At 49.5% G+C, this 23,797-nt stretch overlaps 1 protein-coding gene across 3 annotated transcripts; it reads right to left on the minus strand.

Moving 5' to 3' along the window:
• Positions 1 to 233: 233 nt before the first annotated feature.
• BCL6 (BCL6 transcription repressor) lies at positions 234 to 23,551 on the minus strand. 3 transcript variants are annotated; one of them, XM_058295526.2, is made up of 10 exons: positions 23,483 to 23,551; positions 12,908 to 12,946; positions 11,956 to 12,127; positions 10,151 to 10,372; positions 7,532 to 8,503; positions 6,789 to 6,973; positions 5,315 to 5,482; positions 4,108 to 4,238; positions 3,854 to 3,991; positions 234 to 574 (listed from the first exon to the last, which is right to left on the minus strand). In XM_058295526.2, exons 3-10 carry the CDS (start codon positions 12,114 to 12,116, stop codon positions 431 to 433), a joined length of 2,121 nt encoding a protein of 706 aa, XP_058151509.1. In that variant the 5' UTR covers positions 12,117 to 12,127; positions 12,908 to 12,946; positions 23,483 to 23,551; the 3' UTR covers positions 234 to 430. The 3 variants fall into 3 exon arrangements, with proteins under 3 accessions (XP_058151509.1, XP_012383937.2, XP_058151511.1); XM_012528483.4 differs by lacking the exon at positions 23,483 to 23,551 and adding an exon at positions 15,632 to 16,782; XM_058295528.2 differs by lacking the exon at positions 23,483 to 23,551 and adding an exon at positions 14,147 to 14,280.
• Between the last annotated feature and the right edge of the window lie 246 nt (positions 23,552 to 23,797).

Genomic DNA, 23,797 nt, shown 5'->3' on the forward strand with positions numbered 1-23,797 from the left:
TTAAAGCCCTCTCTTTGATAACATACTGAACTCTCTGTCTTTTAAAAGAATGCACATTTACATACAAAAGAAACATCTGTTCCCACAAAACATATACATTCCTCATTTTGCAAACTAAGTCAAGTCAGAACTTTTGCATCCTCCCCCACTTTGAGATATATAAAATGATTTTGCTTTTTGCTGACATGGTTCGCCTTACACATAGGAGAAGAAGCAATATTATTTTCTTAATGTTTTATGGCAGTGAGGGAAGGGGAGCTGCCTTTGCTCCCAGACCCCCAGGCCCCTCATCCCACCCCTAACCCCCCCAGCTATGATTTGCACTAGTGGATGAAAGAGGCACTACATCATGGGATGAACATGGTAAAGTGTTACAGTATCCTTTGGGTAGATTCTGAGAAGGGGCCCGAGAGGAAAGCATCAGCATGCTTCAGCAGGCTTTAGGGAGCTCCGGAGGCAGGTCGGTCGCCGACACACGGTACTGCACCTTGGTGTTGGTGATGGCGCCGTGCTTCTGGCGCAAGTGAAGACGCAGCTGGCTTTTGTGACGGAAATGCAGGTTACACTTCTCGCACTGCAGAGAGATCAGAGAAAGGCAAACCGTTAGCTGTCATCGACCCACGAAGCCCGTCAGTGCCCAAAGACCCAGAGAAGGGATGGATCAGGCAGCGGTTCTCTCTCAAAGGCCAAGTTAGGAGCCCAGAAGAATTCCAGCTTTGCTGAGGCACCAGTAAGCATTGTGGAAAAGTCCCTCCCCTGCTTTCCAAAGTGTTGATCATGACTTTTTCCCTATTTGAGGTTTCTTTCCCTGCCTTCATCTGCAAGTTCAAATCTTGTCCAGAAATGGAGTTCAGATGCAAAATTTCCTACTCTCTAAGGTTTTCCTGAATCCTTTCAGCATGGAAACAATCCCCCTTTCCTTCCGACCTCCGTGCACTTCCTAGCTTTGCCACACAGTCATCCATGTGCATTAGCACCTCAACAGGTAGAGAACTCTGAGGGCAGTGACTACTTCTTACTAAACGTCATAAGCCTCCCAGTATCTAGCAAAATATACCTCTTAGGCAATGATGCAATAAATCTGAACACACTTGGACTAACAGACTAGACCTGGCTGTAGCCATGGAAATTCTGGAGTCTGTATCCTTTTTTTTTTAAATTTAGTTCTATGTTTTCTCAGTACAGATACTTTACGTAAGCTAACAAAGCACTAGCAAACAGATGATTCTTGTGAGTAGGTGGTAATATTTTTGGTGGGAAAAGTTACTTAAAAGTAAAATAAACAACTATGTAATGTGTTAACCTGAATGAGATCCTGGGGCAGAAAAGGGATATTAGGTAAAAACGAAGGACATCCACATAAATTATGAGCCTTAGTTTATGCCAATGTATCAGTACTGGTTCATTAGCTGTAACACCGTATCATACTAATGTAAGGAATTAACACCACGGCCGCTGGGTGTGGGGAAGGGGAGCCCTCTTGTACTATCCATGCAACTTTCCAATGAATCTAAAATTCTTCTAAAATTAAAAATGCATTTTAAAAATATGTTTTAAAGTAAGAATAGAAATTAATTTAGAAAATAAGAAGTAAAGTGGACAAGACAGTGGGTAGAAAGAATCCTGGCCTGGGAAGACATGGTGTCCACGGTAGCTAGACCTGCCACTGCTTTGTGGCCTGAGCAAGTCCATTCTCTCTGGACCTTGGCCCTCCCTTCAACAAAGGGCTGAGTCAATGCACTTGGACAGTCTCTTTCAACTATGACATCCTATGTATCTAAATTTCCAGCAAATAAATGTAACATCAAATATTTATCGCAACCTTGTTGTGTGCAGAGCACCCTTCTGTACACTTTAATGAATGAGGTGACAACTCCTTGAGGTAGGTTAGCTTATCAAGCTCATTCTACAGATGAGGAAATTAAGGTGCTGGGAGTTTGACTAATTTGCCCAAGAACAGATCACAAGTAAGAAGATATTCGTAAGAGGCTAAATAAATGAGTGAATAAAAACATCCACATTTTGCAGGTTAACTTTGTGAGGAAGGTTAACCGTTTATTGGTATTTTCTTGTGGTTCTTGTGCCCATCACCACCTGAGAGCTCATCAAATCCAAGCCTGAGGACTGAGCCTTGTCTATAACACAGTTCCTCACTTGTAGGCCCTGGGGCTCTTTTTCAAGATGAAAACTCTTATGGAAATTTGAAAGGTAAAGGAAGCCCTAGCTTCAGTCCAGATCGGCCCTGCGTGGTTCTAGAACCTCTACGATAGGGAAGGCACAGTTTGAAACTGCTCATTTTGAGCATCCCCATTATTTTATAAAGAGACCGTGATCCAGAGAGAAGCCTAATGCCACTCAAAGCAGAGTCAGAGTAAGAACTCAGATATCCCATAAGTCCGACCAAAACTCTTTCCCTCTAAAGTAGTGATCAACAAACTTTTTCTGTAAAGAACTAGATGGCAAATATTTCAGGCTTTGTTGGCCTTACTTTCTCATTGACATGACTCAATTTTGCCATTGTAGCATGAAAGCAGCCATAAATAATATATAAATACATGAGTGTGACTGCTCCAATTAAACTTTCTTTATAGACAATGAAATCTGAATTTCCTATAATTTTCACATATCAGGGAATCATTTTTTTACTTTTTCCAACCATTTACATATGTAAAAACCATTCTTAGCTCACAGGACACACAGAAATTGGCCTGTTCTGGAACACTACAATTCTAGTGGCCAATATGTAGCATTGTGCCATGCAGCTGGCTGCTTCTTTCTTCTTGAAATAGCCCTTTCTCTGAGTTTTTCTAATAACAACACATTGCCTGGTTCTCCTCCTATACCTACAATGCTCCTTCCAGAATACCTTAGCTCCTCTTCCAGGCATGTCTAGCCCAGGAGAGGTCTGTGGTAAGCACTCAATAAGCACCCAACAAATTGTAGTTGGTGCTGGGGCTTAAGATATATTTAGGGGATTTGAATCTCTGGACTGACAATATGATACCCAGGCCCAGAGCCTCAACAGACTTCAGCTCCTACACTCTGATTTATTGGACTTACCCCACTCAGCTAACATGGAGTTGAAGAAGGTCAACCACCACACCATGGAGCCTAGAGTGTCTACAACTGAAAGCAGGAGGAGTGCATCCAGTATCCATGTGGAATCTAAGCCCCCACTTGATATAGATGTGCAATGAACACAACCAATCCAATGTCCACAGAGAAAATGTGGCATTGGTGTGGGAAGGGTAGCCATGGTGGCTGCTGGGTGCGGGGAATGGGAGGAAGAGATGAGATGTGGAGGTGTTTTCGGGATGTGGAGTTGTCCTGGGTGGTGCTTCACGGACAATTACGGGACACTGTAGATCCCCCGAGGGCCCACTGGATGGAACATGGGAGAGTGTGGGCTATGATGTGGACCATTGACTATGGGGTACAGTGATGCTCAGAGATGTACTTACCAGGTGCAATGGATGTATCATGATGATGGGAGAGAGTGTTGCTGTGGGGGGAGTGGGGGGTGGGGGCGGTGGGGTTGAATGGGACCTCATATTTTTTTAATGAAATATTTTTTTTTTAATTAAATTAAATTAAATTAAAAAAAAAAAAATAAGCACCCAACAATTATGTAGTCCAGACCTCATTCCTAAGACCAAGGTCACTTCTCCTGATACCCCGATTTCAAAGATGAGCAAACTGAGGCCCAGGTCAATGTCAAGGAGCGTGCCTTTTTATCATTCCTTGAGTGGTGATCCCAGGGCATGCAAACACCAGCGCAAACACTTCTGCGGTCCACCCCGCCACCTCCCCACCCTTCCCCCGGCCAGCCAGGGGCCATGTAAGGCACACGTACATGGTAAGGTTTCTCTCCCGTGTGGATTCGCAGGTGGCTCTTCAGAGTCTGGAGGTGCCGGAAACGGGTGCCACAGATTTCACAGGGATAGGGCTTCTCGCCAGTGTGGATAAGAACGTGGGCACGGAGGTGGGCCACCTGAATGGAGGGGCAAAGCAGGACGGGCTCTATCAGGCTGCGCCGCAAACCTCCCGGAAGCCCCCTCACTGGCTCTCAGCGGCTGAGGAGCCCTCACCGCGCCATGCCCCGCTCACCTGCACGAATCTGGCTCCGCAGGTTTCGCATTTGTAGGGCTTCTCTCCAGAGTGAATTCGAGTGTGGGTTTTCAGGTTGGCTGGCCGGTTGAACTGGGCCCCACAGATGTTACAACGATAAGGTTTCTCACCTATTACAGAGAAAAAGGGAGAAAATGAGAGAAGAGCCATATTCAGTGGGGGAGTCTCTAGGATTCGGTGGGGAAGGTTTCCTGCATTTCGAAGCAAACGGCTCTTCCTTGAGGCCAGTCTGCCTTCCTTTCCCTTTGGGGAGGTCAGCGAGCAAATCCAGGGACTGCCTCCTGACTCAGGTCCTGCCTCTCTCTCACTCGAGCAGGTCTCACAGAGGGACAGGGCCTGGGAGCAGGTGGTGGCCTGCAGGAGTGAAACAATTCTGGGCATGGAGAGCCAGGGAGGATGCAGGAGCCCTGGGCTTTGAAACCAGCTTTGTCACTGTGATTCTGCAGACAAGTCACTCTCCTCTGGACCTCACTTTCCCTCTCTGGAAAAGGAGGCATGATTTCGGGTGGCCTGGGAGGGCTCTTCCAGCTCTTCTCTTGAATAAGACTGATTCAATAATCAACCCACTCACCAGGGAGGTTCAATCAAGCTGCTCTAGTTTCTCTCTTTGAAAACAAACATACTTTTCCACTTGTGGGCAACTACAGCTGGATTCCATTTGCGGGAGGGGTGGGGCCCAACTGAGTAGCCGCTCAGGGGGAGGAAACCAATAGAAGGCCTGAGCTTTCCTTCATGGAAAGTTTGTGAGATAATGGACCCATTTAAAGTACCAAGGGAGAGTAAACTGGGGATAACAATCAGGTTATTAGAAGCTGGTAAAGGAACAAGAGTTGATAAAGGAACAAATCATTTGGGGAAATCAAGAAGCCTTTCACTATTTTTCCCCTGCCTTTATGAAAGCCTACTCCACTTTTCCTCTGTCAGCCTTAGTTTCTTCACCTGCACAGTGGGGATTAGCAGGTGTGGCCCCAGCAAGGGCAGAGAAGCAACACAGAGTCCAGTGAAAAGACAAAGGCTCCAGGGAGAGGACCAGTCACCAAGCAAAGACGAGGCAGGGTGGAGCCCCCACAGAGCCTGTGCCCTGCCCCGCGCCACCCAGCACCAAGGACCCTCACACTTTCCCCAGGCTCCTCTCCCGGTCCCGTCCCCAGTAACCCTGGCAGGCTCGGGTGGGGTGGGTGTGTACCCGTGTGGACGGTCTTGTGGCTGGCGAGGTTGCCCTTGTAGCGGAAGGAGGCCTGGCAGCGGTCACACTTGTAGGGCTTGTCACTGTGCGTCTGCAAGGTATGTCTCTTGAGCGAGGCCTCCTCAGAGAAGCGGCAGTCACACTCGTTGCAGAAGAAGGCCCCATTTTCTGTCGGGGGTGGGAGGGGGGTGCCAAAGTCAGCACGAGGAGGAGGGGGTAGGGCACCCACACCTCTCTCCCCACTACCCCCAGTGCCAGACTGAATCCCCAGGCCCCTGACCACCCAAAATTCATGGGAGCCCAGAGCAAAGGACTGTGGGGATTTCACCTTTCTCAGAATTCGGGGTCTTGGTCATGGAGGAGAAGGACACAGATTTGGACCTTAATTCATGGAAAGGAAGCACAATCTAATGGGTACTCATAAGGCTGTTACTAGCCGAAGGCTCAGGAGAGCTCTGGCTTCTTTCAAGGGCTCTGAGAACTGATCAGTTCATAGGTTTATTCGCATTCATATACAGAAGCCCTCAAGCAAAATACTTCACCTGTCCTGTCTACCTTACAGGAGGAAATCAGCTAACACAAAATTAAGCACAAAGCCTCAAATAAATTCCATTCCACTTCGAGGGCAATGACGGAGGAATTACTGAGGAGTAGCCTGTGGTCATCCTGGCTTGCATCTGGATTTCATGTCTCCCAAACACTTCTGTGAGGTTGGGATAGGCTAAAATGACTGTGGAAATGGAAACAGGCCCAGAGAGAGACGACTGGGAGGGCAGAGCAAAGGCAGATGGCAAGGGGGAGAGGAGGACAGCCCCCGCACGGCCAACTATAGTCCACGTCCCTGTGCCAAGCCCCATGTTAACACCTGCATTTTCACTTCTGCTAAGACAATTTGAAAGGAAAAGCCTCAGTAGATACACACTGACTAGGTGTTACTGGGCTGTATGTCTGCAGCCAAGGCTGGGTGAAGAGTCAGACTTTTTTATCTTGTAAAAACTAGGGACGCAGATCACAGACTCTCCAGAGACTTCAATTTAACAACCCAGTTCATCTCATTTAATTCAGCCAGCATTTACGGAGCACCTTCTCCATGTTAGGGACTTGCTAGGACCCACGGGTGATAAATGAATGTTGGATGGAGGCCACAGCCTAGCCACGTCCACGCATCAGTACTAGCGGCACAGGGAGTGACAGCCAGCCCCGCCTACGACCTTGGCTGAAATGAAGCTGAGAAAGGCAGTGTGATCCACCTCAATTATTCCAAATGAACTCGAATACCCTTGCTTTTGTGAGCCCCAATGCCTAAGAGGTCAGTGAGGCGAGCAGCTGGTGATTTTAAGTGCCGATGGCCTTCCTCAAGGGGACTTTTCCCAATCAGAGACAACGGAGAAAATACTATGGAAGCACAAAATGCACGGAGCAGAGGCAGGGACCTTCCTGCTCCCCGACAAGGGGAGGGGGGAACAGGACTCACCACAGCTGGAATCTGAATACTCAGACTGCGTCTCCCCCATCTCCTCGGGGAATGAGGGGCCAGCCGGGTGGAGGCACATCTCCGCGTGTTGCGGGGACTGGGAGCCGCAGGAGGTGCACTTGGGAGGGTGCATGTAGAGTGGCGAGTGGCTCTCACTGCTGATGCGGGGGGATCCTGTCAGGGATCTGCCGGCAGGAGTAAAGAGAAGCTCAGGACCTGGACCAGGTCGGCCTCAAGGCCATCCCTCTTCCCTGCTGCCAAGCGAGCCTAGAAGCCAGAGCTGGGGGGACCCCTCAGGATCTGGAGCCCCAGGGCTATCCTCACTCTCACCTGCAAGGAGCATCTGCATGGAACTCACTGACTGGGTCAAACCAAGTCACAAATCCCCAGGACTGCAGCCTACAGCCTCCCTTAGTCCAAGGGAAGAGGGTCCCTTGTCCCTTTAAGACCACAAGAATTGCCTGTGGGATTCACGGAATGCTCTTAAGCCAGTGAGAGCAATCATTTCTCTTGTTTTTAAGAAACATATCTAAGTACTTATTTATCTATTTCTTTACACAGTCCAATTCAATCAATAAGCACTGACCACACATCTCTTGGAGGCCCAGCACTTGGGGCTGGAAAGGAAACAACAATGTCCCTCCCCGAATCCACTGGATAGAGGCAGAAGCAGACAAAGTGTGACCCCCAGAACCGTGCCCGGGTGACCTCTGATCTCGGCCCCAGACCGCCTCTGCAATCACCTGTTGACAATGTTATTGAGCCGGCTGGCCTGCGGGATGATGGAGTCCTCCCCGCTGACACTGAGCTTGGTCGGGGACTGCAGGTCAAGGGTCTCGGGCTCCATGGGTGGCTGGCAGGCAGGCGGGGCAGTGTAGGCTCGAGGGGAGAGGCGGCCCAGCTCACTCGGTTCAGGCCCCTCTGGTTTGGCATTCTGGTTGAGGCTGTTGAGCACGATGAACTTGTACTTCTTCCAGTTGCAGGCTTTGGGGTCGGTGGGGCTTTTGGCTGGAGGAGAGCCTGAGGTCTGGAGGATGCAGGCATTCTTGCTGCTGCAGGACTCCGTGGGCGAGTTGGGCTGGCAGTCGGACTTCTGGGGGCTCTGTGGACTCACTAGACCTTTCCGGTTCAGGGGTGCATTGGGGGGCTCGAAATGCAGGGCGATCTCGTCCTCTGAGGAGGGCCTCTCCTCCTCCTTGCCAGCCTTGTCACAGGGGAAGTAGGGGGGGTTCCGGGCTGAGGGGGCAGCAGGCTTGGGGCCTTCGGCCACACTGTAGTGCATATCACTTCGTGCCTCCTCCGGTGCCACCTCCTTGGGCGAGTAGATGCTGCTGTGGCACACGCCGGGGCACACCTCTACAGTCGGCCGGCTGTACTCACTGGGGACCGGTCTGGCCCCGTCACAGAGGAGGGCCCGCTCCTTGGGGAAGGGGTTGGCCACGGGCATCCGCGCGTCCCGCAGCTCCTCATCCGAGAAGAGGAAGCTGCTAACTGGGAGGTGGCTGTACACGGGGTAGGAGGCTGGCGGTGTGGACAGGCTGCTGTATAAGCTGGGGGCAAAGGCTCTGCTCTCACATCCAGGGGCGCTCCTCAGTGGCAGGTTGTTCTCCACCACCTCGCGCCCCCGATAGGCCATGATATCTTGGGGCATCAGCATCCGACTGTTCAAGAACTCTTCACGAGGGGGCTTGATGGCAGGAACCATCTCTGCTTCACTGTGGGAGAAAAAGGAGAGAAGACACCGACCCCATCAGAACGGTCAGACCAATGCCTCCCAAATGCCACTGCCACGTGCCATCTGTGCCAAGCTCAGCTGGACAGAGGGGATGTGCTCGGGGATAGGGAATACTTCCAATTACAAAGCATTTATGCTACAAGTCTAGAAATCGAGCCCACAGATGGGAAAGCTGAGACCCAGAGAAGGGAAGGGAGTTACCCGCACACAATTTTGTACGTTTAACTCATGCGCGTATGTGTATGTCTGTGAATCCATAATTCTTATGATATTATGAAATTTTATAGTTTATGTAAAGCTTCCAGTCTTATCTCATTTCACTCACGCAAAATTCTGCAGTGAAGGATCGTCTCCATTTTACAGACATGGAAACAGAGGCTCAGGGAGGTGAGACTCTATATACTGTTAGCACCACACTTTTCTAGAGTCATAAACAAACCAGTGCCCTATCAAAGAGCAATGAGAATGGGGACAGGACCTGCCCATGTGCTGACTGCAGTTGCTCAGAGGCTCTTCCATGCAGAAAGGCAGCACGTGCAGGGTGAAAAGCCCTGGCTCTGGAACAGTCAGACCTCGTTTCCAATCCCAGCTGTGCCACTTCACAGCTCTGTGACCGGAGCAAGTTACTTAACTGCTCCGAGCACAACGCCTGACCCACAGAAAGTACTGCTAAGTGACCATTATCACCCACAGGGGACAAAGAGCTCTGGCTGCTTACAATTGAAGGGAATCTATGTGGGAGAGAAAATAGGCCAGCTCAACATGATCCCAGCAAACAGAGCTAGAACCAATAAGGAAGGGTGAAAGAAGCATTTTCACTTCGCCGTGAAGAGGAACTTTCTAACTCTCCAAGGTGGACTGGATGGCTCTCAGAATAGTGAGTTCCTGATCCCTGGGGCTGTTCAAACAGATGGTGAAAAACCCTTTGGCTTGGGCAAGGATTTAAGTACCATAGAGCAGTTGAATCAAATGCCTCTAAAACTATTAAGCCCAGGGAGCCTCTGTTCCCCCACTCAGGCAGCACTCTTTGCTTCTTTGGCTCTCAGGCATAAGAAGACCTTTAAATGATGGCCATGTCTTAGGTAAGGGGTTATACCCAATCAACTCAATTCAGTTGAAAAATAATAACAGGAGCAGGGTGATAGAAAAGATGAGTAAGGCAACCCCTGGTAGGGGAACTAAAGCACACATGCAAGTAGAATAGAAGTTTAAAAGAGAACACAAAATACATACGAAAATAGTTAAAACAGAAGGCAGGCCAAAAAGAGGGGCGAAATACTTCAGAACTGAGAGGAAAAGTTGAGGAAGGAAGGGTGGTCAATGGAAAAAAACCTTACAGAGGAAATGGCCTCTGAGCTAAGCCTTGTAGGATAGGTCGAAGAAAGGGCCTATCAAGTGAATGGAAGAAAGCAAGAGGTGGAGGTCACAGGAAATATCTAGAGAGCAGCAAGGAGTCGAGTCTGGCTGGAATGGCAAAAGGGAAAAATGGGAGGCATGTGCACAATAGTGGAAAGGTGGGGTGTGATATGGAAGACGTTTTTTTCTGGATGCTTGAAGAAATCCCCAAGGCTTCTGATGAAGGACCACCCCTTCGAGCGCCAGGGCTTCCACCGAGGTGCCAGCTTACCTGGCCTTGATAAACTTCCGGCAAGTGTCTACCACGTGCTCCATCTGCAGGTACATAGCCGTGGTCATCACCGCCATGATGTTGCCTTCCCGCAGGTTGAGTCGAGACGTGTACATGAAGTCCAAGAGGATGCAGAACCCCTCAGGGTTGATCTCAGGATCCAGATTGATCACACTAAGGTTGCATTTCAACTGGTCTGTGAAAATGCTGTAGAAGAGCCCACTGTAAAACAAACAAATGGCTCATTCTAAAAAACGTAGAGAATCAGTCATCTATTATTCTCAGCATCAGTGCTATGCTCTCTTCCCTGGGCCTAGCTCCAGAACTTCTATGGCACTTAATCATAGCCACCACTTTGGAAGAGCCTACTAATGCCAAAGAGTAACTAAGCACTTTACATACATTTTTCTGCATTCCTCACAAACTTGCAAGGTAAGTACTGTCATTCTCTCCATTTTATAAATGGGTGAGCTGAGGCTCAGAGAGGTTAAGTGGTTTCCTCAAAGTCACAGAGCTCGTTTTCCTTCTAGTCTTAATTGCCTGAATTACCAGAGTTAAATTTAGCACCATTCCCAGTCTATTCTTAGTCTACATCTTGGGAATAAGCATTTTCCTTCTTGTCTCATCACATTAGCCTTTTTTTAAAATCCTATGGCAATTTTTTTTCTTTAGAAGCAGGCAGGGTATGGATGATAAATAAATATGTGTCCCCATTTACTGTCTACTGCTTTTCTGTATGTCCATAGACTATCATAAGATCAATCATTCCTAGATGATCCAAGTCAAACCTCAAGCCATGCCTCCAGGTATCACACTGTCGGGTAGTAGAAAGAGCACTCAATTAGAGGTCAGAATTCTGGGCTGTCATCTAGATTGTACTCTTTCTGAGTGGGTGGCCAGAAGTGAGACAGAATACCTTGGTTCGAATCACAGCTTCACCATTTACTAGCTCTACAACCCTGGGTAAGTTACTTACCTTTCTGCCCCTTGCTTTACTCATCTGTAAAGTGGGGGAACAATAATACTACATCGCATAGTTGTGGTAAGAATGAAAATATAAAGGGGGATAGAATAACATCTGGCACAACAGTAAGCACTCACAAAACATTTTCTATTATTTTTATATCACTATAAACCTCAGTTCTCCTTACTATTTAAAACAGGACGCTTGAAATAGATGTTGGAAAACTTCCTTACAAGCAATAGAGTCTTGATTCAGCATCATTTCACCTAGCTGTGCCTTCATTTTCATATATAAATTGGAGGTAACACTGTCATCCCATAACACAGAGGGCTATTATAAAGATGAAGAGGAATGATGTAATGGAACACTGCTTTGAAAATTTGACACACCTGTCAAATAGGAAGAATTAGCTGGCTTACTCTCACAACACATATACCCTGAATCACCCATGGGAAGAGAGTGACAGTATAAAATAAATACAGTTACAACATAACAGAGAGATTTCAAATGAACTCTCTTAAAATATTTGAGGATTCTCTCTCTTCATTTTTTCACTGGTTAACTGGCCTTATTTCCCATGTTTACCCCAAACACATCCTTCCTTGTGGTGGCATATGATTACTTCCCCCACAACGCCCACAGAACAGAAACTCTTTCTTTTCTAAAAGTGCATTCATTCATTCGCTTCCTAGGAGCCTACTCTGCCAGGCCATGTGCCGGAGATCTGGAGACAAATGAACCATGATCCCAAACACAGCAAGAGGCCTTGGCCTTCCGCCTCCCTGGCCGCCAGCACCATCACCCCCCTTTGTATTAACCCGCCTCCTTCCAGACCCCTCACCTGCAGGCCATGAGAACTGTCTTATGGGCTCTAAACTGCTCGCGGCTCACCACAATGACGACGTCGGTCAAGATGTCGCGACTCCGAAGGCGATTAAGGTTGAGAAGCACGTCACTGGCATGGCGGGTGAACTGGATACAACTGTCAGCCGGTGAGGCCATTGTGTTTTCACCTGAAAAAAAAAAAGGTCAAAAATCCTGTTAGTCCTCCCAAACCTGTTTCCTGCTTGTGAGGTGTGCCTGAGAAGGTGGCTCAGCCTGCTAAGGTATGGATTGCCAACTCAGGGCCCTTGGGTTTGGTTTCTGAACAACCTGTGATCCATCTCTGGGTCTTACTCTTCACACCTGAATCTAACAAATTGGGACAGAGAGTAAGCCCCTTAGGGGAAAGGGGAAGGGAATGAATGCTTGCCAAGTATTTCTACACAGGGCAAACACTCTGCCACGTTTTGAGAGGCAGTATGCTACAAAGGAGAGCCACCATGCTTTGAAGGTTAGCATACTAGCTTTGCCACTTCCCAGCTGTGTGGTTTAGTATCTCCATTTGCCACATGGGAGTAGTAATTCCTGTGTGCTTGTAACAATTAGAGATATGTCCCAGATCCATAATAGGTTCTCACAAATAACAGCTTTCTCATCGGTATCTCATTTCATTATCACAACCATCATACATCGCTCTCCTCTGCTACCACTCAGCACGTTGCTGGTGCACAGTAGGGGGATCAATTAGTTTTGAACTAATAAATGAATAAGGGAATAAAGGGCCACACTTAGCACGAAGATGGTAACATGCAGGTGTGAAGGGGTGTAGGCTGGGAGCGATGGGAAGGGAACCAGTTATTCTGCCTCTCATGGGATGAAAGGTGGCAGCATTCACAGAAATGCATGCATTGGCAAATTCAAAAGGAACATTTGTTCACAAAAATTTAAAGCAGATAATTCAATTTACTTACCCAACTCCCTGATTCACAGTCCAAAATTTTGCTTAAAACCTGCAAAGAAGAGAGCAAATACAAATGGACTTAATGAATGTAAAAAGATTGTCCATTATAGCCTTATTTTAGGACACACATATTTAGTTTTGCCTTGATAGCTGCAGCCTGCCAGCTGGTGCGGTTTTACCACAAGCAAGCAAACATTTTCCTCTCTGCTCTTACAGAAGCAATAGGACTAGAAGCTCTGTGATAATAATGTTTTTACCAAGTACTGGGATTACAATTGTATGCATTAATTACACACGTGCTCACACACACATATGTATCTTCTTGTATTAAAAAGAATTATATCGTCCAAGGCCACTTCAGTTTATGGGAAAGAAAAAAAATAAGCCAAGTGGTTCTTTCAATATTAATGACAATGATCCTTTAGAGACCTAAGAACGCTGGACACTTTTCAAGATCTGCTAAAATATTATCTTTCGAGTCTTAGAATGATTCTGCAAGGCTTTAACCCTATTGCACTGGTGACAAAATTGAGAGCAGAGGTTTAAGTGGCTTGCTCACCACCAGTGACAGGCAATATTGCCTGACTGCCTGAAACACTTAAGTCTGAGTAAGGAATCAAGAATACCACCTGAGATGGCATGTCTACACTTTCCTGGGGAATTTTACCCTCTTTTTCAAAGTTTCCTCTCCCTTCTCTTACCTCCTGTGTCTAAGACTAGACACAGTGTTAACAACTTTGAAGTTTGTGCTTCCCCCTCCTGGTGAAAGATTTAATTGTGGTTTAGCTGCGAACTGGCCAAAGAGCCCTAAACCTTAAAGACATTTCATGAAATGAGTACCTCTTCAAATTAGTCTCTCTAAAACAAAATAACGAAGAGCAACAGTATAAGAATCTTTTTGGATGAATTGTACGGTATGTGAATATAAAAATGCTTTCAATAAAATTGCTTTAAATAAAAAGGTGTAAGACTCTCATTTATGAGGGCTACAAAACAAAATAATATCCGACCCCCTCCCCTTAAAATCATAACCCTTCAGAGCTACTTTCTGGGTAAAGGAGCGGAGGCCAGTGAGGTCGCGTTAGGCTACACAGATGGCTTGCGGCCTGGTCCTAGGTCTTCTGGCTCAAATTCCCATCCCTTTTCCAAATCAGAACCTGCAGGACAGCACCCTGAGGTGGTGAATCTCATTTTTACAACCCTTCCCCCACACAAATGCTCTGCCCCATTCCAAGCTGCCAAGTCTTACCAAGTGAGCACTCTAAAATGAGAGGATTCCTTGAGTCTGTAACCAAACACTCTGACATTTCTCTGTGGTCCCAAGTGCCAGGCACTCAATATCATCAGCTTCAAGATTACTGTGTGCATGTGAGAGGATGGGGGAGAGGGGGGGCAGGGGAAATGGGGGAAGGAAGAGGACAGAAAAAGACAAAAGCACCTAGCTAGCTCCTCTCCCCATCCTGATTCGAGATGGGTAAAGATAGACAGACATACTAAATTAGCCCTAATCAAAATTTAATGATTGTAACTTTTCAAAAAGGATGCTGAGAACATGTGTGAGGTTTATTTCAAAATATTCTCTTCTCCCTGCCAAGGAAGAGATCCCTGAACACTTCTGGGATACCTGAACTGCTCTTTAACTGGCTTCAACCACTACCTCACTTGTGGATTTTGAGTCGAAGACCTCTGGAACCAAAGGAAGCCCAGATTTGCCATTTCACCTTGACAAGTGGCAATGACTCACTCCAGATGTGAACTGAAACAAACAAAACAATTCTCCTGTGTCCACTGCAGGCCAGGCACTGGGCTGAGCACTTTTCACCTTAAGACTCTGCCTGGTCTGGCCAAACACAAACCCACATATGTGGAGATCCAAGTCCTTATTAAGTCCTCTCCTTCTTAAGCTAACTCTACCGTCGGGGCGCCCCCAGCTAGCGAGCGGGTGTGTTAGGTTGGTTGTGGGCAGCCTTGTCATCCTTCTTAGCTGCTGCAGATGTGGAAGCACCACCAGTAGTAGTTTTGTTTTGCTTTTTTACAGACCACACAGCCATTTTACCCCTCATTATTGTACCTGATCCTTGTAGCATCCCCGCTTTACTGGCCGGGATACTGAGACTACAGGGGATGAGCCTTGACCGAGATCGCCAGGTAATCCAGCAAAGTCCAGGACAAACTCAGTCTTCTAGCTCCGGCTATACCACTGAGCCACATAACAAGACAAAAACAACCGCCAAGGGACCAGGACTGTCTTGGAGAAACTGACAACTGCCAAAGCCCAGACCTGGACTCTCCTCCACTCCCGGCACCCGCGGAGTAAACTGTCTTCTCCACCCCACACCCTTTCTTCTCTCCTTTGGCGCCTTCTCTTTCACCTATCTCAAAATAGGTGCTCCTTAAAAAGGACTTCCTGAAGAAGTCAAATCCTTTAAAGGAGCATCCCATGGGAGAAGAACAGAGACCCCCTCTGCACACACACACCACGACCACCAAAAGGCAGCAAAAAGAGAAGACAGAAGGGAGAGGGACAGAGAGACTAGAGGAGGTGAGAGGAATGGAGAGAAGCGAAGTGAAGAATGAGAGAGCAAGGCAATACGAAAGCCCCCATCCTTTCCTCCCTGTTCACTCCGCGGGACGAGGCAGCCCCATTCTCTCGCTCTCACACACGGGGGTAAACGTGCGTCTTGCGCCCTCGGGCAAGCCCCACGCAGACTCTCCCATTCCCAAGACACAGTACCTGCTGGCCAGAGACCGCCCACCCCCGGGCGTTCTGCGGGAACCGCTGCCCATCCGTCTCCAAGACCCCGCAAGCACGGCGGTGGCGCCGTGATAGGACCGCAGCGACCCTTAATTTGGTTAGATTCAAATCGAACTTTTCGTGCACTTCGGTAGCTAACATTGTGTGTATGTGCCTTTTTTCCTGTTACGCCGTCAAGGCGGGGAGCAGCGAGGGGAATGGCACAGCCCTCATTCCCGGAACGTAGTCGATCTCAACTCAGCGGATTTCACAGAACACTCCCTGCCTGTCGCCGGCTCCAACGAGAAGTAACTTTCCAGGAAGCTGCGGCCCGCGACAGCCGCCAGGATCGCTGCCTGCGAGGCGCTGGCCGCGGGGGATTCACCCCGGGGCGGGGGTGGGGGTGCCGGCGCGGTGCGGCCCGGAGAGGCTCGCGGGAACGCGGCGCACTTTCCCCTAAATGCCTGGCCCGCCACCAGTCCGGGACGCTGGAGTTCAACAAGTCCAACCCCTCCCCCACAATAATTTTATAAACTGGGAAAGTCAGACACGTTAGCAGCAGAGAAGGGTCTAGAACCCAGGCGTCCGGGGCCCTTGACGCTCATTTCTTGACTTCAGGTTGCGCAGTTCCGGCTTTTGTTTGCCTGGGGCGCCGTTTGTCTCTTCTCCTTTGCTCTTTTCGCTGGCCATTTTTGTTTCTTTTTGAAGGGGGTGGTTGGAAGAGGCGTCAAGGTCAACAAGATGGGGTCTCCATCCTGCGCGCCGCGGCCCACTTGGAGAGCAACTAAACCGAAAGCGCCTGCCGCCTACACTGGCAAGAAAGCGAACCCAGCTCGGCTCCTTTCCGCCCAGGATCATTAGAATAGCAGTTGCCAGATCGAACCTGGCGGGGTTTCGGATTTCCGAGTTCGATTTCCCAGAAGCCGAAGACACCGGCAGGACGCTGCAGAGGCCGGGGCGCCGACCCCCGCGCTCGCGGGGACGCGCCCCCAGGCTGCCCCGCCTCCGCGTGGCCTGCCTCCGAATTATAACCCCTGGGCGCCAGCTCCAAAGTGGTCCCGGGAGCCCTCTCTGGGAAGCACTGTCGCGGGGTGGGGGTGGGGTGGGGGGCTCGAAAGACGCAGCCTTCCTTGAAGGCCGCAGTCTAGTCCTCGAGCCGGTGGCGTCACGCCGCGCCAACACCTGCGCGGCGGGGCGGGGGCGCGAAGACTGGGCTTCTAAAATCCTACTTTGAGGCTTTCTTACTTCTTCGCCCAGTGGGATTGAGGAGGAGGCCAAGGCTGGAATTTAATATGGTAGGGAGGGAATTCTGAGAATTTGTGAAGGGAAATGAAATGTAAGAAGACGCATTTATTGGAAACCTAGGCGTCCGCGGTTCCGCCCGCCCTTGCCTAACCGTGTTTTACCGCTGCCTAACGCTAGAGAGCGCCCTCGGGCAAGGCTGGAAGCCGACACCCCCTTCTCGCCCCGCCCCTCCTTCCATTGACCTAGTTTGGACAGTCTCCTGATTTGGAGAATGCCTTCCCTCCCTCCGCCCCCCTCTCTTCTAGTCCAGCCGTTGTTTTATTGGTAATCTAATAACTCCAGTTACTCGCTGGAAAATCCAAGGGAGAATCTGGAAGTGCAAAGCACTACTTAGGATTGGCGGCCGGGAGGGGGCGGGGAGAGGAATTTTAGTAAGGCTGGAGCTACCACAATGAAAGCCGCATCAGGGCTCCTGCCGGAGTGCGCCCTTTCCAAGGAGCATTTTAGCTAACGAGCAGGTCGGGCCTCGCTACGGTGGTCCCCAATTGGGAACTGGGGTCAAACTCACGGGTGTTTTTTTGTTCTGGGTGGGGGAAACACTCCTCCTCGAGCTCTTGACTGGGGAGCCGGAGGGTGGGGAGACCACAGAAAGAGAAAGCTATTTTGATAATGCGGCGGCCGCTGCTGCCGCTTTGGGCGACCGAGGTGTTCGGGGACATTATGTCCTGACTTTCGTTTCCTGCCAACAGCGCTCTTGCAAGCCTGCAGGCTTCTAGGAAATGCAATAAAATAGAGGGATGTGTTTATCATCAAGATTTGAAGAGAAGCTGCAGAAGGGACGCTCCCCATGCGCCTGGCTCACGACAGCTTTCCAGAAGGGCCAGCAGACAATGCCAGCAAACTACGTCCCCTGGCAGAGATCTCTCGGCCTGCCTGACTGGCTCGGGTTCGGCCTTTGCAAGAAGGCTGCGAGGAAGGGGAGAGACATGATCTCTCAAACAAACAATTCCTTTAAAAATCCGCTCTGGACAAAAGTTAACCAAGGTCTTTATTCACGTTAATGAAGATGGAAGGCACTAACTGTCCTTGGAAAGCGATTAGTCAAACTTGACCGCGCTTCAAACACGTCCCCAGATTCGTGTCCAACCCGAACAGAGGCGGTTTCTCCAACGGCGCCTCCGACAGGTCCAGCAGTGGGAGAGACTGAACTCAATCCCCACGGACCTGGGCGGTGGAGACCACTGCGCCACCCACGGGTAAGCGCGTCGGCCGCCGCTAGGGGCCGCCAGCGCGCGACACTGGTGTTTGCCATCTTAAGTCACGAGCACAGAGAAAGAAAACTTTGCTAAGAAGCTGTGGTGGCACAGTTTCTACGAGGATTATGCTCAGCCTGTGCGTACAATCTACACACACACACGCCTAGTTTCTTGCCAGACCTTTAGCCGTTTCCGTGGGCAGGCCACGAAGCAAAGGATGTAAGGGGAGTAGTCATTTCAAGGTTCAAATGTGAGCGCAGGCGTAGCGTGGGGCCGGTACAAGTCTAGGGACTAGGCCTTACTTAACCAACCCTCTATACACAAGCACACCCCGGAGCTCTGAGATGCGCCCACCCCCCAGCACTACAGAACTACAGAAGGCTGTTACAATGTCTGTTACCGAAAATCTCAGGCCATACTTTCTGAAAAAATTCCTCCAAGACTACTGGAAACAGTTTCCAACGTGTGCTGGCAATTTAGCCCTAAGATGTTTAAGTTGTGGCTCTCCCTGCTGCTCCTCTTCCTTAGATGCTTCAAAAGAAGTGAGATAAACTCGCCTTTAACCTGGAATTCGAAAGCTTAAAATCTGGCCATGGTCCCCCTCCGAAGCCTTTTGCCCCAGCAGCGAAAAGAGTTGGAAGTCTTAGAGCCTCTGAGCTCCGAGCTGGCATCCTTCCACTCCCAGCTTCCCCCGGAGAAGGGCCACACAACAGGCGGATAAGTGTTCAAAGCGGGTTATTTCATGGTTCTCTCAGAGGAGATAGATACGCGTCACAAGGCAAGCATCTCCAGGTCCTTTCTAACTTTCAGCCTTCTTGTCAGTATTTCGGAAGTCAGATGCCATCCCCATTGGAGGGTGCTCTCCCTCTGCCAGTCCTCGTGTCAGAAGTGTTGCTTCCGTAGCAGCGGATCGGAACCCAAAGGCGATGTGGTGGGCCTACCGCCCAAGGCTGGGAACTCCGCCGCGATTCACCGATTCACCACTAGGTGGCAATCTCAGACCGTCCGAGAATCACCCCCCGGCCACAGCCTTCCACACCCTATTCCTTTTTTCCTTTTTTTTTTTTTTTTTTGGTCTGTAGCGGGGAGCGGGGGGAATCCCCTCCATAGCCAGAGCTGGAAAACATGTAATTCAGTGGACGTAATTCCGTTCTTCCCGTTGTTCACGCCTCTAGCAACCGTAATGCGGTATCTGGAGCTTCGTTCGTGTATTATACGTTGATTTTCCAACCCGAAAAGCTGCATGTATTGGGAAGGGAAAGAAAGGGCGGACTTGTCTTCAAACAGCAGAATGGCACTCGATTTTGTTAGCAGAGGTTCCTGCCAACATTGGCCTACCAGCAGAGAATCGGGAATAAATCCCTGATCCCCATGCGCTAGGAGTAAAGGAGCTGCCGAGCGCTGTGTCCCATCGAAACTTATTGCTTCCTCAAAAACTGGGGCAGTGTAGGGGACGAGTGTGGTTTGGGGCGGGGGGCTGTTGGTCCCGCTCTGGGAGGCAGAGAGGACTGGGAAGAGGAGTCCCTGGCTTCCAGCGAGGCGAAGAGAAAACAGCCAACTCTGCCCCAACACAGCACCCTCGGATCGCTGCGGCGACGTTCCCACTTGTTGTGCAGTGCAGGAAACCAGCACGCGCCTGACAACTTTGACTCTCAAAGGGCTCCAAACCCGCTACAGACCAATCTATACCATTGCCCCCACGTAGTCGCAAACCTTCCCCTACTGCCTCCACCCCGCCCCTCACACACACCGTGGTCACCACAGGCGCCAAGCCAAAACACGGCTTCCAGCCACTATGTTGTTTGACATCAAAACAGTCCTCCTCTCAGCGTCAGGCAGGGAGAGGTATTCAGATGCCTTGAGAAATCAAGTCCAAGAAGAAGGGGGCTTGCCTCCGCTTGGCGAACCCTCTTACTTAAATCCAACCGGGCACACCTACATTTTACCCCCCGCCAAGATTATTCGTACTTAATTGTCTATGTATGACACCATCCTAGCTGGAAAGTAATTTTTTCCTTCCCATTTGAGAGATGTAAAGTTATTTTTTTTTAAAGTCCGTTTTATCACTTTCGGGGGGGGGGGGCGAAGCCTCAAAAGAACATTTTACAATATTTTTCAAGTATTTGATTTTTTGCAAATTGTTTCACCTACCGAGGGGTGGCGCTGCCGCTCCACCTCCTCTGAATCACTAAGTTTTCACAACAAAGTTGGTTGTGAGTGCGGCTACCCAGCAGGGGAGAGGGGAAGGAAGGATTTTGACATCTAGTCAGGCTACCATTTACTCAACCAATAACTGGAACTCCTCAAGGGCACAGCAAACGACAGCTTAAGTCTTTAGTGGTGGACTTTCGTCCACCAAGCCGAGGATAAATTGGGACAGTCTTTTCAAGAAAGCATAGCGGCATAATCCTTTCAAAACTGAGTACAGAGAAAAAGGCCAGTTGGAGAATTCCAGCTGCTTCTGCCTGTCTCCTCCCCCGCTTCAAATCACCTCAAATTTTTACAAACCATTTCTAGCCTTATTGCCATTATCAACAGACCCTTAAAAAGAGCCAAGGCTTGAGCTTGCAATATTGGAAACTTCTATTAATAAATGGGGGGAGGGCGGGGAAGACAACAAGTATTTCTCATCTACAGTTTCCATTTTAGCCTGAAGACTCAAAGTACAGTAATTTTAGCAAGGGAACACTGATCTCCTGGTTTGGCTCTTTCTCTCATTCTCCCCTCTCCCAGAATCAGGTATCATTCCTCTTAAATATACATACATATATGTATATACTTTTTCCCCCTAAAGCAAGACTGTGATAGCACCTCTTTCCTTCGCGCTCCTGTTTGCTACCTCCAGGAATAGCGTGTGGACTAGGGCCAGATGAACTTCAACTTGGGCTGCAGATTTACGAGGTTCTGTTCCCGTGCCAAGGGCTCTTGGTAGTAAATAGTGAGCAAAATAGATACCTGCCTCCTGACGGATCTTGACGCCCCCTCCCCCCCACCCTTTTTAAGTTATTTATGAAAACCACACACACCTTGCAAAGAAAAAGGGAAATTGGCCGTCTCTGTAGAGGAAGCCGGTGGCATCTCTCAGAGCCACAAACTGTATTTCTAAACAGCCCTTTCCCTGGTTCCCTCTCTCCTGCCTCACTTTTCCCCCCACCCCAGGCAGTAAAAAAAAAAAAAAGAAAAGAAAAGAAAAGAAAAAGAAATGCATCTACTGACACTTTGCTTTAAAAATAATAATAAAAATTAAGTGTTAAAAGATTTTCCTTCTGGAAACTATACATTGATTGAAAAACACAATCCATAAAAGATTGTATCTGTTTCCTTGGGGGTAGGGGAGCGGTAGGATGACTGGCTTTCTGAGGCAATCTGGGACCCAGCAAGAGCTCAGGGCTTTCAGCACCAGGTTTGGGGTCCTGCCACCTGCTCAGCTGTCAGGTCCGTCACCTCCATTGCAGGAGAGGACACAGAACCAAGTCTTTTTTCTTTCTTTCTTTTTCAATCGGTTGGGTTGTGTTCATGTTTTCCATGGGGGAGCTTTAAAACTCATTATTGCAACACTACTTCCATTTTTCGCCAGGGTTTCAATAACATGGCATCATAAAGACAACGTAGCAACCCACAGTACTTAGAACATTTACACGGTCACTACATCCCGCAACTGCCCCCTAAACGCAGCCGACTTCCGAGGCTCCAACTCCCTTCCCACTCCTGCCCGGGTTCGCCGCCGCCGCCGCTTTCCCCCATTCCTACTCCCTGGAGGAGAGCCACAGGTTGCAAATCCAACCAACCTCTCTAACCGTTTTTGCAAAATCACTCACAAAGATCTTCTTTTCGCACGAGCGTCTCCCACCCTCCTCCTGCGCCCGGCCTCCCCCAGCCAAGGCCACAAAAGTGCCCTTCTCTCCTCCCGGGTTTCGCACGTTTGGAACGCAGGCTGGGGCTCTGTTTTTTTCCCCTCAACAAGGTTAAGGACCTCGGAAATCTGAAGCCTGGCATAGGCTACGCTCAGGCCCGCAATTGCCTTTTTACAGAGCTTGCACCGTGGAAAATACAAAATTTAGGAAAGGAGGACGGGGGACAGCCATTGGGAGCCAACACCGAGTCACGCAGCGCCCAAAATACAAACACCGCGGCCGCCAAAAATCCCGCCACCTTCCCGCTGGGCTGTCCTGTCAAGGTTCCCTGAGTCCCCAGGCGCTGAATGGCACCGCAGGTGCAAACGCGCACCCTTTTCCCACCGCCACCACCCCCAAAATCCCTGTCCCGCCACCAGCCTCTCTTCTCGGGATGGGGAGAGGGAGCACGCGTGGGTTCCCGGCTCCCTGGACTGCAACCGAGAAAGATTAATTTTCAAAGTGTTCGACATCCCCGCCCCCATGCAAGCTAAACCTCCCCAAAACACAAGGCAAGGGGCCACCAAAACACTCCTCTCTCGTTAGGAAGAACACGGCTCTGAAAGGAAACAGTAGACACCATACTTCATCTGGGTTTATGACCAAAAAAATCCAAACGAACAACAAAACAAAAAACGCGAGGAGTTTGCTTGCATTTTTCCTCCCAAATCTCGGCTCGGCTCGAAGGCAGAGAATCTAAAGGTCCGAGGCTGGTGGAAGGGAGCCAGCGGGGCAAGCGAGCGGGCAGTCTCCCTCCTCACCTCCCGGAGTTACCAAAAAGGACGGACCGGAGAGGGGCAGGAAAGAGGCGAGGGAAGGGAGAAGGGAGGGAGGAAAGGGGAGGAAGGAGCGAGGGAGCAATGAAGGCAGTTCGCAAGCGAGAAGAGGGAAAAAACAGCCGCACTAATCCAGCGAGATCACAAGCTGTACGCAAGCAGCAGCAGAACAGCGAGAGCGCGAGCGCGCGTCCTCTCCGCCGTCTGGGGCCAGACGGTCCCCAGACTTTCCCGAAATCACCCCCCAAACACTGTCTTGTCCTCTTTGCTCTGGCCGCCCCTTAATCTCCCTCCTTCCTCTCCTCCACCTCCTTTTCAAAAACCAAAACAACACAAGGGAGGGTGGCAAAAGCCTCCCCAACCCGGCCGAGTCACTCAAAGACAACAGCAACAATAATAATAAATATATAAAAATCTATATCCTAGAGTGGGAGAGACGTGGGACTAATCTTCGGCAATTTATTTTAACACCTGACAGTTAGAATCAATTAAAAATATATACATTTATATCAATAGATACATATAGGAAACTTGGAGCCAAAGCAATTGGCAAGAGCGGAAAAAAAAAAAGAATTAAAAGGTAAAATAATGATCATGAGCAGCGGCGGCGGCAGCGGCACCAGCAGCAACAGCGGCGGCGGCGGCAGCAGCAGCAGCGGCGGCAGCAACAGCAATAATCACCTGGTGTCCGGCCTTTCCTAGAAACTTCTTGCATCACCACTTCTAAGAACCCCAGTTCTAAGAATCAACAGAGCTCAATTCTCGGAATTTGAGCTGAGGACTTTACCATTGGTACGTGGCAGGGGAGGTCTCGGTGTCACCTCTCCGAGATTTTTGCTTTTCCTGTCCCATAAAATGCCCTCAAAGTCATCATATTTTCCTACTGTCCAGCATATTTCGAGGTTTTCACAGGCTGAGCGCCTCGGATTTGTAAGTTTCTGTTCGAGGCCGGAGAGGCCAGAAGGTGGCCCTCCCTGCCTGGACCGTAGACAATGG

The sequence above is a fragment of the Dasypus novemcinctus genome, chromosome 4 (assembly GCF_030445035.2).
Source record: "Dasypus novemcinctus isolate mDasNov1 chromosome 4, mDasNov1.1.hap2, whole genome shotgun sequence".
Classification (NCBI taxonomy): domain Eukaryota; kingdom Metazoa; phylum Chordata; class Mammalia; order Cingulata; family Dasypodidae; genus Dasypus; species Dasypus novemcinctus.